Below are 16312 nucleotides of genomic sequence, written 5' to 3'. Positions count from 1 at the left end.
TTACAATTAAAAAATAATAGTTCCAAAATTACAGTAGTTACAATTACAAAGTTACAGTTGCAGTTCTAATTAAAGTTACAATAGCTATTGTTATGATTATGATTAGGATAATTAATTACATTTTTTCTATAAAAATAAATAAAAAGGGGTCTGAAGCTAACAAAGGCTATATATATAAATTAAGTTAAATAGAAGAATAGAAAGAGGAGAGGAGGGGGTATATTAGAGGGGGAAAATATTTATTAGATCGTTGTAAAATACCCTATTAATAAAGCACCCTTTATATAAAAAGGAGAAGGGAGAAAAAAAAAGGGTCTGGTTTAATAGAATATAGATATTGCATTTTATCTGCACAACTCTGTAACTTTCTTTTTAGACAGACAGACAGACAGGCAGGCAGATATATATATATATTGTATTTGCTTGGTGGTTGGGCAAGGTGCTCGTGAATTTGCACCAAGTCTTTTATATACATATTTAATTATTCAAACACAAAATTAATGACTGCAGTGGTACAGACTGATTTTATACAAAAACACATGCCTTTTATCATAATGTGATAGCAAAAAGAAAAGAAAAAATGTGTACTTCAATGTTAAGATAATTTGTACAAATTGTAACATGCAAGCATTTGGTCTGGAGTGAACCAGGGCTAGATTTTCACAAAAAATTAAATAAAAATAAGAAATACAGCAAAAAAAAGAAACAAAAACAAAAACAGAAACATAAAGAGTTTCTAATAAATTTTCCTATAGGATTATATTTTAGTCTTTATTGATACTCACAAAAGAATAGAATGAATTCTAGCAAGAGCATTGAGCTCTTCGATTGATTTTTTGTGTTAGGCTTCACAAAAACATTACCAAGTAATCTTTTTATTACTCTTTTCATGTCAAGGTTTTCTTCTTTAAAGACTGAATTTCCCTGAAAGCATATCAAGAATTAAAAATACCTGGTTATCTCTATCTCTCTGTATATATATATATATATCTTGTGTAGTTAAGGGGTGGAATTCTGAAAAAAAGAAAAACAAGAAAGAAAAGAAAAAGATCACCTATATTAATTTTGAACCAATACCCTGAATTTGGTTTTTGTGTTTAGAACTACTTTTTTTTTGGTATTTTAAAAAAACCAATTTTTTTTAGAAGCCTACGAATTCTTCTTGACGATTTTTATGGTATTTATTGCCAACAATGTAATCTGACAAGGTTTACAGACACAATTTGGTTTATTAATAATGATAGAGTGCATATTTATATATGTACATATGTAAATGCATTAAAAGGCATATTCCAATGCACAATTGGTGTCTCTTGGTAATTTACAAAAAAAAACTGCGCACCAAGCACAAAAATAACCCTCAAAGAAAGACGAAAAAAAATTGAATTATAACGTAATTTTTATTTTATTTTCGTATTCTTGCAATTATAGTGTAATGAACTATACTTCAAATTAAAATAAAAAAGATATAGATAATTAAATACAACCAAGAAATATACAATTAATTTTGTACAAGCATTTACTATGTGGTGGGTTAGACAGACTAGTCCTATAGGTGAAAGTCGGGATCATACGAGAACCACATTGGATGCCTATATCGTGTTTTACACTCAATTGTCACAGGTAAACCAGGGTGCATTAGTTCCGTATCAATCGGAACACCTTTTCAACCTTTATTTATATAATTGTGTACCAATAGAACAAACATATTGTTACACCCCGATCGCCCTTTAGAAGAAGTCATAAAATGTGTAATAAGATTAAAGAGGTTGACAAACCTTTTAAGCTCATATTATTAGCCTGTATCTAGAGAATTAATTTGTTCAATTTTATAATAATAATTATTTTATAATTACCTTTTGAAATTTGTTTCCTTTAATATCTTAATGATGTATTATTGTACATAGCTGTCATGGCTCTTTAATCACCACATAATTTATTTCATAAATGCCAACATCCTTCTTTTTTTTTTGGCAATACCATAAATCATGGCACTAGTAAATCACACCAAATCACCTCACTGTTTAATCGATACAATCAGTCAACCAAGCCAACCAGCCAGTTGGTCAAATAGATAGATAGATAGACAGTCACTAATAAAATGAAGACCATGCAAAAAAAAAATCATTCTTTTCCCTTTCTTTTGGTCATACAGTAAATTGAGCCCAAACTACCCAAATCTCCAGTACAACCCAAGTCTTGGAAGTCAGAGTCCAAAAAAGGTTTATCTATTATATATAACTCCATTAAAAATATAGGATAAGGAATTTTTCTGTGTCGATTCCTTATCCTAACATAAAAATAGCTAAATATTGTATATATAAAATTTAAATTTATTATTCTATTGACTGTATATTAAGCTAAGAATTAATTATAATATTAAGAGGATGAGAGAGAGAGAGAGACTACGTGACCTTATAAAAGATCATTTCCACAAGATAGAGTTAAAAGAAAGAAATAGAGAAACTTAATTTTGATCGTTGGATTGAGGGAACTCCAATACTTTTTTTTATCAACAGAAATGTAACAAAGATATACTATTATTCATGAAATCGAATAAATACCAATGTTCTATTGCCATTCTCGGTACATGCGAGCACTTGACTTGTGGAATTCAGTTACAACCCTCTTACTGGCATTGTAAAACCTGATTTGTGATCCAAGATTTAGTTTTCCCTCGTACACAAACTACTTCATGTCCAAAAACGGCTTGTATTTCCTAAAGTGGGACTGACAAGAGGTCCGTTCATAGAGGAGAAAGATTTGTGAACTGATGGCGTGCGAAATAAAAATTGGTTGATCTGGATCAGATCGGACCAAAAATAGAGAAAATAAATAGGCAAAAAGGCACATCGAAACACAATCGTACCAAAACCAGGTATTATGTGCTTTCCAATAAAGCGCTATTGGTGCATTTGACATATCTAACTTTCCATTTTATTTGCGCCACTTTTTTTTTTTAAAAAAAATAATAATAATTAAATATATATATATATATAAAAACCAGAAGCTTTTCTCATCTTGTTTTCTTATCATCTCGCATTAAGCTCAAAAGCGCATCGAACCTCCAAGATGGCCAAACCTGAGTCAATCGAGGACAAGACCGAATACGAGATCCATGAAACCAAAGAGGTCGTCACTGATGAGAAACTTTCTGTAAACAGCAAATCAATCAAAGAAGAAATCATCGAGGAATGGCAATTCACCTGGCGTGCATCAATTGTCGGTTCTCTCTTGGGTTGTCTTGTAGGCAAGTTGACTTGATCAATCGATTCCAGAACAGCATCCTAATCCCCTCTTTAAATTTTCTAAAAAAAAAACAATAGCTGCCTCAAACACATACCTTGGTCTGAAGATCGGATGGACCTTTGGTGCCTCCCTTTTTGGTGCCATTTTCTCTTTTGCAATCATCAAGCCCCTCTCACGTATCCTGCCGCCAAAATGGGGTGGTGGTTACTTTGGTGCTAAAGAAAACTGTACTGCTCAATCTGCTGCCACCACTTCTGGTGGCCTGTCTGCCGGTTTTGTATCCGGTATCCCCGCCATGTATAAACTTGGACTGATGACTACTCCCCGCGAAGATGCTGCTGCCCTTGTCCTCTTCACAATCTCTGCCGCTTTCTATGGTCTCTTTTTTGCCGTACCTCTCCGTCAACAGTTCATTGTCAAGCAGAACCTAACTTTCCCTACTCCCCGTGCTTCGGCAATTACCATCATATCTCTCCACGACACCGTCGAGGGCGAGCGTGATGCCATGCGCAAGGCCAAATGGATGGGTATCTGGTTCTTCACTACCTTTTTCTGGAACGTCATTGCATACTTTGTCCCATTCTTCGAAGTTAGTAAGTACCCTTACACCAATGAATAAGAATAATAATAACAACAACAAGGATCCAACCCAAACTTACCTTTTCCTTCCTCTTTTCAGTCCATGTCTTGTACTGGATTGGTCATGCTGCCAACTATGCCCCTCTCATGAGCGCTGATGTTGCCTGGAGATGGAATTTCCACTTTGATTTCCCCTTCTTTGGCGCTGGTTTGATGACTCCCGGTAGTACTGTCGTCACTTTCTTTGTCACAAGTGTTGTTGTATTTGGTGTCATTGGTCCTTGTATGGTTGCCAATGGCAGTTTCGTTCAGCCCTACGGTTTCACAGCCGCAGGTGAAACCACCCAGTCCTTCTTCCTGTGGCCCGGTATTGCCCTCATGGTTATCTCATCCTTTGCCGAGCTTTTCATTCACTACGACGCTCTCTGGCGTGGTGTAAAGAGTGGTGGTGCTAGCATTCGTGATGCTGCAATCCATGCTTACCACCTTATCAAGATCCATATATTCCGTAAGACTGTTCATGAAGACGACAGAATCAAGACTGAACTTGATCCCGATGAGATCTTCAAGGCCTCAGAGCTTGTACCTACCTGGTGGTGGGCCTCTGGTACCTTCATCTCCATCATCTTCACATGTGCTATCATGGGCGAGTACTTTGGCATGCCCGTTTACCAATCAATTATTGCCGTCATTCTTGGTTTCTTGTTCGCCTTCGTTGGTCTCCAGGCCACTGGTGAAACTGATATTAACCCTGTTGGAAGTATCGGTAAAATGTCCCAGCTTGTATTCGCCAGAATGCCTGCCGATGATCTCAAACATCTCCAGAAGAACAACTTGATGGCTGGTAACATCAGTGCTTCTGCTGCCTCCCAGGCTGTCGACATGGTTGGTGATCTTAAGACTGGCCAGCTTGTTGGTGCCTCTCCCCGCTCCCAGTTCTTGTCCCAGTTTGTTGCCTCATTCTTTGCCATTGGTATCGCCGTCGGTCTCTTCATCTTATTTGCTGATGCATACCCCTGTATTATCGATCCTGACATGAATGCCAAGTGCGAGTTTGCTCTCGTTGCTGTCAGTGCATGGTACAATGTTACCAAGCTTTTGACTGGCGATGGCGACCCGTTGAGCCGTTCTTGTATCATTGTCACCGTAGTGTGCGCTGTTGTTGGTGGAGCTGGCCCAGTTTTGCGTAACATCTTTGTCCCCAAGAGATTCCTTCCATACTTCCCCTCAATCAGTGCCATTGGTATTGCTATGATTAACACAACCCCTGAAGTCCCTCTCTCAATGTTCATTGGATGGTGTGGTTCTCGTATCTGGCAAAGATATTTCCCCAAGAAACACGAAGACTTTATGTACAGTTGTGCTGGTGGTATGATTGCTGGTCAGGGTATTTCTGCCATTGTCCAAGCTGTCTTTACCATCGCTGGTGTTGAAGGCCACGTTTTTGTTGGTTCTTGCCCCGAACAGCTTGGTGACAACTGTCCTTAATTATGTATTATATACCCATACACACACACACACATCTATATATACATATATATACTTTATCCTTTAATTAACTATTATTTTACTTTTTAATTTACTAATCTTACCTCATTACTTTATACTTAATCTACCAAACAAAATAATATTTGCAAAATAATAATAAAGCATTTCAACATTTCCAATGATTTCTTTTTGTTTGCACTATCAAACTAACCAGAAATGTTTCTATGTCTCATACTTGGCTAGTTTTGAATTTTAATTGTCAATAATATATAAATAACTAAATAAATAGCACTACTTCTATACAAATAATAATAATAAAAAGAGACAAAGGGTAAAAGGCCCGTTTTATGGCTTAAATAGTAGCTATATATGTATATGTTAAATTAGAAAAATAAATAAATATCGAAATATTTAAATTTACATTTAGAATATCCAAATCTTTTTTTTTGTTATTTGCCGATTAATATTTAAACAGAACTGGATCAACAGTTTATTTTGTAGTTGTTATTTTTGTATAAATTGGAGCATTTTTGTTTTTTTTCTTGAATATTGAAATATATGTATAGATAGATAGAAGATAGGGTAATTTGTTTTGTACATGATAGTGATAAGCTCAAGAGCTATGCCTTATTTCTAGTGCCTTGTTAAGGATGTATTGGGGTTGGATAACTTCTTTGGTGCCGACAACAAAAGGGAAATACATAAACTACAGCAGAGTCTATAGTTTGAGCTCCTTGGACCGTTCACTGATACGACGGACTAGCCCTCTTTGTGGTAAATCGTCATTTTGTACGATAACAAATACACTCGAATGGTTGAGAATGACAACCCTAGAAAATGTAACACGACGTTGACTTTTGTCTGAGCGGTCTAAGGATTGCTGCTGATCAATCATAACGTTGGGCATTGTGTAGTGTTTCTTTTTGATAGTGTAAGAATTAAACAAAGAAAAATGAAGAAAGGAAGGAAGAAAGAGATGAACGAATTCTTAAAGAAGCCTTTAGATAGTTCTTCCCAAACACAATTTATAACATCCAGAATGTCATGTTTGTATATCTCTAATGTCCTCGTGTGGTTGGTATCAGAACACATTAGATAAATGCCTTTTGGCAAGGAATACTCGGAAAGATCCTTGCATCTGCATCACAACATCCTCGTCATCTTGCATGTGCAGTCGATTTTAATTGCCCATTAAACCATCTCTATTTTGCTTTGGATCTTTAAGATTAAAGAAGAAGAAGAAATAACCAGTAGTAAAGAACCGATACTGCCGAATCTCGCATAAGACATAAATGCGCATATATAAATACATATATGTACATATATATAAATTGTATATATATATTCTTCCAACTACCTGGCTTAGCTGCATAGTTATAGTCTGCTGTACAGCCAAGTCCACGCACACATACATTTGTTCTCTCATGGTCTAGGTCCACCCAATCCTCCACGTCCTCCGCCTCGACTTTGACCTCGGCTACCCTCTCCGCCACCGCGTCCACCGCGTCCACCACGTCCATTGAAGCCATTCTCGCGTCCACCCCGGCCACGTCCTCGCTGGTTCATCTGTCTTTGTCTTCCTTCTTCTTCTTTTACCATGTCCACAATTTCTTCAGGCACGTTTAGATATTTGATGGTGTTTCCACGAATATAACACTCGGGGAGTCTCCAGAATCTATCTCCATCTGGTGAGGTTTGGATAACCTCACGCAACGTAAGGTTCATAAAGTTGTCACAGCTGACCAAATGACCGTTAAATGTTTCGCCATTCTTCAGTTCGACCAGCATTGGATGGCCGGCAGCCGTGTGCAAAAGGGACAATGGCAGCATTTTTTTTTTGTTGGGTGTTGTGTGTTGTGTGCGTTCGGGCGTATGTGCTTGTGCGTGTGTGAATGTGTAGATATGTATATGCGTGCGTAGAGTACTATAGTGCAGTGCAGCAGTGACTTGTCACAAAGAAAGATTAGTGATAATGATAATAATAACAAGAAAAGTCTAATTACACACGATAATTGATGTTTAGAAATTATTCATCATCCAAAATGTGTCCTTTATCTGCATCATATATTTCTTAGTGTTTCTCGCTCCCAAGCTTTTAAACCTACTTGTTCTTTTTAACACGTCAAGATTAGATCGACTGTTTCAAACCTCCAGAGAAATGAGAGCTTTGGGAGTTGGAAAAGAGAAAGTCACACACAAATGACGTATATTACCAACATCTACACACATACATATACCTTTTTTGCCTTGGTTAGATTCTCATCGTCCAACCACCTACCTAATTATCTACCCACACATATTTTTACAGGCAAAATCAGTACATAATGAACGCACCCGATCGTTTTGAGTTATTTGTGATTCCTGAAGGAAGAAAGAAGTAAGTGTCGAAGACGATCATCCTTTTTTTTCCTACACAAAACTCATGGATCGAATCATCTACACAAACTCTTTTTTTTTCTTATTTAAAATAAATAAAATATGCATGTATTTGTATTAAAGGGTAGAGATGGAAGTCGATACACGAATTCCCAATGCTGCGACATTTAGAATCGAGCGTGAGGATCACACATTGGCCAACATGCTTCGCGCGTAGGTTTCCAGCTCTTCTGTTTGTGTTATTCAATGATAAAGTGAACCCATTTGCTATATACATGTATATGCATAAAACGATTAGGCAGCTCCTCAAGGATCCTCGTGTATTGTTCGCAGGATATAAAGTACCTCACCCTCTCGAACACAACTTCCTCATAAAAGTCCAAACAGTACCCGGAACAGCACCTGGCGAAGCACTCAAGGATGCTACATCTGAGTTGATTTCTGAAATCAATGCTCTCAAGAACAAGTTTGATATGGACGTTATTAGACACCGAACATTCGAAGATGCCAAACAAAGTCAGGCAGGTGGTGTAGGTCGTGGCTATGAGGCTGACCAAATGAGCGGCATGGATCAACATCGTGCAGCCATTGATGTTGATTTCTAAGATGATTTTCATCCACCTGTAACATATCCCGTCAAACACATATTCTGCATCCACAAAAAATATATATTCACCGATAATGAACGGAATGAACAAATTGACAAAAGAAAGGAAGAAAAAGAGTTTTATTGTGTATTTGAATCAAAAGGGGATACTTGTTCAAAACTGATACCTACAGAACTCAAGCGATCAATTATATCTGTATTCCAGAAAGCTGTACTTGGGGTTAGGACACCGAGAGGGACTTGACCAGTTGGCTTGCCTCTCAATAATGTAAATGCACATTGGAGAGCCATACGAGGCGTAGAGATATAACCTGGTTCAGGTCCGCTCACAACAAGTGTTATGGATTGGTCTAGGGGCTCATCCGAAGAGGGCAATGTCTGAGAAGAGTAGCCTTTGCTACGTAAAATCAGCTCGAAGCTAGTTTCATCAAGTTGTTCCTGTGTTGGGTCTTTTTTGGAGGCTAGTCCGTGTGTAAAGCGTTCTGGATTACGAAGTAACACATTGCGTCCCCAAGGAGAAGAAGCAAGAAGGCCAAAAATTGTTGTGTAGTAGTAATAGAGAACACAGATCCAGAAAGATGGTAGTAAGAGATACTCTGCAAACTGAACGGTTGGTGGCATGGCTGCATCCTCGGGAAGAGTAGGAGGAGCAGCATGTCCGGCCAAGAATAGTTGCTGGGATAGTCTGACGATTGAAGGATCGGCAAACAAAAATGGAACATGATATCCATAGTCTTTATCTTTTCTAAGACCTTTACGGAATTTGAGACGTGGGCCACTTTGGCGAGGCAGCTGAGGGAGCTCAGAGACTTTGCGAATCTCACGCAAAAGTTCGACTGAGCCTACGCCATTAACTATTAAAAGAGTGTAGCTGACATTAATACATATTGTGTAAACAAAGCCAAATAATGGGCTTTACCAGCTGATTCATATGTAGCATATCCCATGCGAAGACCACTTGAACCTGCATGTATTTTCATGAATCCCTCGATATGTATGGGCGTCCATTTATTAACTGTGTAAAGCTGTTTTAACTTTAAGACACCCAGGTCTGCAGGTACCTATAGACACGATATTGTTAATTACAATATATATATATATATATGTGTGTGTGTGTGCGTGTTATAGCTTACACTATCAAAGCCGCAAGAGTGCACAATTGTCACGTTCTTTTTTACTGCCACATCGTGGTAAGTTCGTTGCATACGCTCGATAAACTCGGGTTCGCCTAATCAATAAGTAAGACGACCGTTATTATAAACCCAGTAATTATGTTTACCTGATACATCAATATAATCGCAGCCCTGATCAACACACGATCTGACCACATACTCGCCCATATAGCGAAATGGACCAACTGCATTAAGCACCACTTTTGATTGTCGTGTCATCTCATCTACACTCTCACGACGAACGACATCTGCTACAATGACACTTGGACGAGGCAAGGATGAGTTGGGGTATTTTTGAGAGATGTCGTCCACCACCTCCTCTAGTCTCTGAAAATCTCGTCCACCGACAGCCCATTGAAAATTGTCTGGGAAATTGGTAGGTTGAGTAGTAGATAATTCGTAGATATGATTTACGATTCGTTTGCCAGTTAAACCGGTTGCTCCAAATACGGTTATATCAAATTTGTTGGACATATTTCTTTTTGGATAATTGTAAAAAGAGAGTTAAACGTCTACAAATGTTTTAATAAGGGGAATATAAGCTTTCCAAAAGGCATGTCATTCGATCAGATCATTTTTTCCAGGGCCCGCTTAACTTACACTTTTCTCCTATACTGAGGTGGGATGTTTCCTGACTTAACAAAAATACTAACACATCTTAATGAACTCGGGAATATCAGTGTGTCTGTTCCTAATCAACGGATAACAGGTATCCAGTCTTTTCATGTGGTAGACTTCCATTTACTTCTTATTTTAATTTAATCATTTTGTATGAAATTTCAAACTTCGAAGAGTTTAGGCTTGCTAATATTTTTGTGATGAGTTCTAGACTTAAAAAGCTGACAAGTTTATTCCAATTAACAGAGGTATAGGACGGAATAATAAAATATCAAAAAAAAATATATGTACTCTCGTCTTATTTACAACATCTCACGGCCTTCTGCCGAAACAGAATAATGGTGATAGTAATAGTAATATTAATAATGCTATTCTATATGACTAAAACAGCCGAATAAGAATAAAAGTAAGAATAGTAATAAAAACGGAAACTGTACATTTTAAAAAAAAATGGGCATTTGCATATGCTGTCTGCAAATGCACCAAAGCATTATCTTCAGCAACGTGCTAGACAGAATATATATTATACCGGCTAATGAGAGGCGAATAGCCAAGTTTTAAATGGTATCGACCACACCCTCAAATGGAATCTTGCATCCAGTATTTCAATATTAAACTTTCAAGCTAAATGATATTCCTAAACGGTACTAATAGAATATATAAAAGTGCTGCTGTTTTTTTTAGCAATGTTTTTTTTTCTTGCTTGTATAAAGAAAACGGTTTACTTAAAACATGAACATATCCATATTTAGTGCTTATTTCTGGTTTTATCTTATGGCGAAATTAAAGTAGTGTCTTAATCCTAGAGTTTTTACGCCATAGATCTTCTTAAATTGACGATATCTAAATCCCTAATTTTTTCCCGAATATCTTTTACTTGTGTCTAATATAGTAAAAATGGTAAAGTACACAGGTTTAGTTATCTTATACCGTCACGTTTCAGCATATAAAGCCGACTCGACAAGGTTATTGCTGTTATATTGCTCTACCAGAAAAAAATAAGATTTTTGTATCGATAGTATCCTAAAGAAAATTAAGCATAAAAAGTCAAATAATTTGCCAGTGCCTTGAACTTGAACCAAAAGCCCTACTTAAAATATACGGAAATTTAGATAAGTATGTATCCTAGAGATTTCTATGATAAAACGTGCCGTGTAAAAAGAGAATGTTGTTAATGTGCAGCTGTCAAAAGCAATATAAATTTCTTGTATAATATACTTTCTTTATCTTTTATTTTGTCACTAATAAATTCTCTGTATATTTATTGCTACTGTTTTCATAAAATTGCTTATAACCTTTGATATTTTTTCTTGGTTTATTTTTTACTGAAAGATATAATATTTAAGCTTTTAAAAATAGTTTATCTCAGTATTGTTACTTGTTCACTATTAAGAAAATACTAACATTAGATATTTAATATCCAGTAGCCCTTTTTATTGCTATAGTTTTTATAACAGAGTGTTCGTACTTTCTTAAGAAACCCATAAAATTTGCACCGACTAAAATGGTATGTGTTTCCAATTTAATGTTTAATAGTCTTTGTTTTTTTTTTGGATTGCTCACCGGAGGTTTCAATAAATTAATCAGTAATCCTATTTTCAAGTTTGACTAAATAGAGACTGCATATTTAGCTATATAGCTATAAGCTTCTGTATTTACACTACCATATTTATTTTATTCACATTCATTCACAAATATTGACATTAGAAAACCAAAGGGGAGCATACGTATAAGAATTAGCACAAGCATAATTGTTTTCGTATATAACAGCTTAAAGTAATTATATGATCTGGAGATGGGAAGGTGAGATTGTTATACAAACATAATTATTGTTTTTAGACTCTTATTAGATGGGCTATACAGATTGCTATATAATAAACACCCATGAAAGTGTACTCATTCGACTCCATATTTAACTGTAAAACATCCCCAAAAAAAACGAAATTATACGTTCTATATGAATATATTAAGACTATATTTATGTGGTTTACATTGTCACAACCTTACTAAAAAAAACAAGGGAAACAGAGAGAAAAGAAAATTGGCTGTTTTGTAAAATATTTCGTATACACACATTCCATTATTTTTCTTTAATAGTTAATATTCTTCATATAACAGTTTTTATCCTTCTTGGCCTACAAGACATTATAGTGGTTAACAAAAAAAATACACTTTAAATAATATGTTAGTCTCTTACCAAAGTCGTTTGTAAATTGAATATGTTGCTGGATATCGGCATGGTTGACCGTTGGACGGGTGGTCTGGGCAGCCTTTAAGAAATCTTGAACAGTCAATTCAGGTTCCAGAAGCTGATCTGTATCTACATCCATCCAAGACTTCTCCTCTGCTGCAGGGTCACCAGGAGAGCAGGGTGTCAAATGAGGTGTAATCTCGTCTGGATTATGCCTTGAGGGGGCATTCACCTGTATTCCGATAAATACATAAATGTCATAGCTATTATTGTTTTGACTGTAGGTATAAACTTACCCATTTAAAGTGCGTAGCACACTGAACCTTGCGAATGGGTTGCATCAGTGCATCTCTCACAATAATGGAAATATCAGATCCAGAGTAACTAGAAACAAAGATGAGATATCGATATATGATAGATTAACAGGCATACCCTTCTGTCATTTCAGCAAGACGCTTGTAGTCGGCCGGAGTGAGGCTACAAGGGGTGGATCCAACATTGAGTTGGAACATACGAGCACGGGCAGGTGCGTCTGGAAGGGGGATATAGATACGCTTTTCGAATCTAGACAACCAAGTTTAATGAGCATCATAAATAATGCTTGTTTCTCTTCAATACCTTCTTCGAATAGCATTATCAAGCGCCCAGGGAATATTGGTTGCACCAAGCACAAGAACACCGTCCATGTCATTACCAACACCGTTCATCTGAACAAGGAATTCTGTTTTGATACGACGGGATGCTTCAGATTCGCCCTCACCACGAGTACCGCACAACGAATCAACTTCATCAATAAAGACAATCGCTGGCTTGCTCTCACGTGCCATGTGGAACAATTGCTTTACGAGTCTATTGTATTGAAGCATGTTAATTTCTAGTAGCCACTTTTTTATTTTCACATTTGTGTATGTATGTGTGTGTGTGTGTGTGTGTTCCCTACCTCTCACTCTCACCAAGCCATTTAGATACCAGATCGGAGGAAGAAACGGAGAAAAATGTCGAGTTGGACTCTGTGGCCACAGCCTTTGCCAGGAATGATTTTCCGGTACCTGGGGGGCCGTAAAGCAGAATACCTCTCCAGGGTTTACGCTTGCCAGTGAAAAAGTGAGGGAATTTGATGGGCAAAATAACTGCTTCTTTGATAGCTTCCTTGGCACCTTCCAAACCTGCGACATCATCCCAGCTTACGTTTGGCTTTTCTGTCAGAATTGCGCCTAGCAAAAGAAATAAATGTTAGCAACTGAAACATGAGCTGATCTTGTATTACAGAAAAAAAAAGAGCCAAACCTGTAAGATTAGAACGCATCTTCTTCATATCTGCATCCTCTTCCCCGTCATCACTGCCTGTCTCTGCCTTTTTCCTTAATTTTTAAGTGTTTAGTCAGAATTTTATTATTATCTGAATATAATAATAATAATAAAATCATGTCGTGAAATTGGCTTACTTTTTGCTACCACCGTTGGCACCTACAGATTCCTGTTGTTTCTTCCGGTCGTTTTCATTCAAAAGTTCTTTCAACATTTCCGCTCTGTCCAGATATTCAACAAAGCGCTTTCGGATAGGTTCCCTGAAACGATCATTCTTTTCATCTAATATTACCATATAAGGGGGCTGTTGTCTATGGAGACCTTTAAACTTGTATTTTATTTTCTTTCTTACATTTTATAGCTGTCATGAAATACTCGAGAGCATTCTGATAGAGACCATAAGCTTCCTTATAGTTCCCTTTGTGATCTTCATCTGTGGCCTTTTTGACAATTTCAATGGCTTTCTATTGATACGATTGGTATACATGGTAAGGCTATTTGAGTCCCGTAATGTGCTGATGAGATTAGTCTTACGGCAAGAAAGTCTGTATTCGACATTGACAAAGTTAAAATATAGGTATATATGTATATATGTATATATATATATATGTATGTGTGTGTGTAAAAATAGGCTTTAAAATATAGAGGTAGCTTAAATAATATTAAGGGTTATATAAATGGGAGAATTCGTAAAAGGTCAACACAAGGATTCCAAGTGAGAAAAAAAAAGGGCAAGATAACCTTGGCGAGAGGTGGGAATAGGGAAAAGAGAGTGTACAAAAAAAGCGATGTGACTAAAGGACACATTTAGTACTCCTTCTCTCTTGGGTCACACAGGTACACAGGGCTCGATTGACAAGGAACGGGGTTGACGTAAGCTTACAGGCGGGGACAGTTTGCAACATGAACCCAAGAGTGACTTGTCATCCATTGAAGCCAAAGGGCTGACGCATCGAATTTTAGGGTGCGCATAGCAAACTTCCGAAGCACAGTTTTTACACGCGCGCTTCTTGCACCGCACAAAAGAAAAATAAAACAGAAACACATTTACGTACACCTATTGACCAGCCATCATTGACTTTATGGCAGACGAAGATTTTAGAAGCGAAGATGAAAAGATCCAAGCCATGTTTCAACAGAGCTCGGATCAATGGAACGATCAACAAGAACAGTTGTCATCGTAAGTAATATATCTTGTTCTGTACTCAACGCTCACACTAGACAAAAACAGAACGGTACAACAAAACAGATCACCCCAGCAGTTCCGAAATAATATGATGAATAGCTCTACTAGCTTTGATCCAATGATGAACATGAGCATGGGAATGATGAATCCTCAATTTCAGCAATACCAACAGCGGATGATGATGATGCAACAGCAATTCCAGAGACAACAGCAAATGCAAAGGCAAATTAGCCCTGCTGTTCCTACAATCCCCCCAGAAACTCAACGACCGCCAGCAGGCTATGTCTGCTTTAAGTGCGGTCAGCCAGGTATTGTGACTTAAGGATTAGGCTTTTAGTGAAGCTTGTATATGAACCTTCTCGTTCTCTTTCATTTTATAGGCCATTGGATTTATTATTGCACTAGCCCTACAAAGGTTCAACAACCCCAGCGTATTGGCGGTGGATTGTAAGTTTTTCTTTCTTTCTTTATTGGGATAAATTTAGACAAAACAAGTTATTTATAAGGCTTAAAAATTAGATTACCTGGTCAAGGTGGTGCTGAGGCAACTGGTCAATCCAAACCAAACGAATTGACGTGTCGAATTTGCAAAAAGTTGATGACGGATGCGGTTCTGGTGCCTTGCTGTGGCAAGTCGTTTTGTAAAGAATGTACGTATACTGTTACTCGAGATATTATTTTCTTTAGTGCTCTTTGCATGTGTCATTTGCTAGTCTATGCTATTGTATATATGTACATATTTGCTCAAGCAATCTCACTTGAATTCGAATACCGGGTCGAGTGGAGTCAAAAAGACACTAGTGACAGCTTGTCTTGCCTGCTCTGGACCTTTAATGGGATAAATACGATGTTTGGGAAAGAAAATAAGATATTAGATGAAAGTTATGAGAAAAATAGTGTGAGAACAATTAGTCAATCAAGCAGGCAGGCAAAGCATGCACTGAGACAGGACAGACCAAAGCAATATGGTTATTGTTTTTTTTCCATTTTTGCTTTGGAGTGGCTGTTTTTTTATGGTTCAAATGTGATTTCTTTACGTACCTATTTTTCCTTTGTTGCCTGGGATGCTTAACATAGGATTCGCTTTTTATGGTAGGCATCACAACTACACTCAACGAAACCAGCAAGTGTCCTCTATGCAATGCGGACAACATGACTCCCAGCCAGTTAATTCCAAATAGATCCTTGAGAAATACAATTCTGGCATATATTGAAGAAAGTCAAGCAGCAGAACTTCCCGAGACAGAAGATATGGAGGAGATTAATACAAATATTCTCGATATTCAAGTAGCTGAAGAAGAGGATGCAACACCAATTCAAAAACAATTGGATAATATAGAGCTTTTTAGCAATAATAACAACAACAGTAGCAGCAGCAACAACAACAGCAGCAGCAATAGCAATAATAATAATAACAATAATAATAGTAATAGCAACGAAAATACCGCAGAGGTAAGCATGTGGCATATATATTATTTTCAACAAGTACTAAGTGTTTTTCTTTTTCTTTTCTTTACAGCATGGATCAAAAGGAGGCT

General features: G+C 37.1%; 7 protein-coding genes across 7 annotated transcripts; 2 read left to right on the top strand and 5 right to left on the bottom strand.

The window, feature by feature from the left end:
- Positions 1 to 1549: 1549 nt before the first annotated feature.
- Positions 1550 to 2922, bottom strand: PHYBLDRAFT_166157 (hypothetical protein; the record flags this gene model as incomplete). Its single annotated transcript, XM_018435370.1, has 5 exons — positions 1550 to 1662; positions 1779 to 1806; positions 1857 to 1882; positions 2154 to 2305; positions 2870 to 2922. 5 exons carry the CDS (start codon positions 2920 to 2922, stop codon positions 1550 to 1552), a joined length of 372 nt encoding a protein of 123 aa, XP_018294224.1.
- Positions 2923 to 3322: 400 nt separating this feature from the next.
- Positions 3323 to 5274, top strand: PHYBLDRAFT_87121 (hypothetical protein; the record flags this gene model as incomplete). Its single annotated transcript, XM_018443655.1, has 2 exons — positions 3323 to 3842; positions 3929 to 5274. Coding segments are annotated over 2 exons (1866 nt in total), but the record flags the coding sequence as incomplete, so codon positions are not given.
- Positions 5275 to 6034: 760 nt separating this feature from the next.
- Positions 6035 to 6484, bottom strand: PHYBLDRAFT_143167 (hypothetical protein; the record flags this gene model as incomplete). The annotated part of the gene is made up of 2 exons (XM_018430946.1): positions 6035 to 6235; positions 6437 to 6484. The coding sequence occupies 2 exons, from the start codon at positions 6482 to 6484 to the stop codon at positions 6035 to 6037; spliced, it is 249 nt and encodes an 82-aa protein (XP_018294222.1).
- A 110-nt stretch (positions 6485 to 6594) lies between these two features.
- PHYBLDRAFT_123469 (hypothetical protein) lies at positions 6595 to 7430 on the bottom strand. Its single transcript, XM_018428932.1, has one exon. The coding sequence runs from the start codon at positions 7144 to 7146 to the stop codon at positions 6739 to 6741; it is 408 nt and encodes a 135-aa protein (XP_018294221.1). The 5' UTR covers positions 7147 to 7430; the 3' UTR covers positions 6595 to 6738.
- A 130-nt stretch (positions 7431 to 7560) lies between these two features.
- Positions 7561 to 8404, top strand: PHYBLDRAFT_132231 (hypothetical protein). Its single transcript, XM_018429478.1, has 3 exons — positions 7561 to 7693; positions 7816 to 7905; positions 7991 to 8404. Exons 1-3 carry the CDS (start codon positions 7641 to 7643, stop codon positions 8295 to 8297), a joined length of 450 nt encoding a protein of 149 aa, XP_018294220.1. The 5' UTR covers positions 7561 to 7640; the 3' UTR covers positions 8298 to 8404.
- Positions 8405 to 8419: 15 nt separating this feature from the next.
- Positions 8420 to 9945, bottom strand: PHYBLDRAFT_143164 (hypothetical protein; the record flags this gene model as incomplete). Its single annotated transcript, XM_018430945.1, has 4 exons — positions 8420 to 9153; positions 9219 to 9360; positions 9433 to 9527; positions 9579 to 9945. The coding sequence occupies 4 exons, from the start codon at positions 9943 to 9945 to the stop codon at positions 8420 to 8422; spliced, it is 1338 nt and encodes a 445-aa protein (XP_018294219.1).
- Positions 9946 to 12037: 2092 nt separating this feature from the next.
- PHYBLDRAFT_123462 (hypothetical protein) lies at positions 12038 to 14350 on the bottom strand. The gene is made up of 10 exons (XM_018428931.1): positions 14123 to 14350; positions 13941 to 14052; positions 13726 to 13870; positions 13568 to 13641; positions 13221 to 13494; positions 12899 to 13129; positions 12713 to 12844; positions 12577 to 12664; positions 12287 to 12512; positions 12038 to 12224 (listed from the first exon to the last, which is right to left on the bottom strand). Exons 1-10 carry the CDS (start codon positions 14144 to 14146, stop codon positions 12211 to 12213), a joined length of 1320 nt encoding a protein of 439 aa, XP_018294218.1. The 5' UTR covers positions 14147 to 14350; the 3' UTR covers positions 12038 to 12210.
- Positions 14351 to 16312: the final 1962 nt, after the last annotated feature.

The sequence above is a fragment of the Phycomyces blakesleeanus genome (assembly GCF_001638985.1).
Source record: "Phycomyces blakesleeanus NRRL 1555(-) unplaced genomic scaffold PHYBLscaffold_6, whole genome shotgun sequence".
NCBI lineage: Eukaryota > Fungi > Mucoromycota > Mucoromycetes > Mucorales > Phycomycetaceae > Phycomyces > Phycomyces blakesleeanus.
The sequence above is the reverse complement of the archived record's forward strand: the minus strand, read 5'-3'. Positions and strand labels throughout refer to the sequence as shown.

What these genes read in the sequence shown, in the direction of transcription:
- PHYBLDRAFT_123469 (XM_018428932.1), bottom strand. Translation starts at nt 7,146, where the DNA reads ATGCTGCCATTGTCCCTTTTGCACACGGCTGCCGGCCATCCAATGCTG.
- PHYBLDRAFT_132231 (XM_018429478.1), top strand. Translation starts at nt 7,641, where the DNA reads ATGAACGCACCCGATCGTTTTGAGTTATTTGTGATTCCTGAAGGAAGA. An exon ending in ATTCCTGAAGGAAGAAAGAA is followed by an intron (nt 7,694 to 7,815) that starts GTAAGTGTCGAA and finishes TTTGTATTAAAG; the next exon opens with GGTAGAGATGGAAGTCGATA. An exon ending in TTGGCCAACATGCTTCGCGC is followed by an intron (nt 7,906 to 7,990) that starts GTAGGTTTCCAG and finishes TAAAACGATTAG; the next exon opens with GCAGCTCCTCAAGGATCCTC.
- PHYBLDRAFT_123462 (XM_018428931.1), bottom strand. Translation starts at nt 14,146, where the DNA reads ATGTCGAATACAGACTTTCTTGCC. An exon ending in GCCAACGGTGGTAGCAAAAA is followed by an intron (nt 13,642 to 13,725) that starts GTAAGCCAATTT and finishes TTAAAAATTAAG; the next exon opens with GAAAAAGGCAGAGACAGGCA. An exon ending in GATGCGTTCTAATCTTACAG is followed by an intron (nt 13,495 to 13,567) that starts GTTTGGCTCTTT and finishes TTCTTTTGCTAG; the next exon opens with GCGCAATTCTGACAGAAAAG.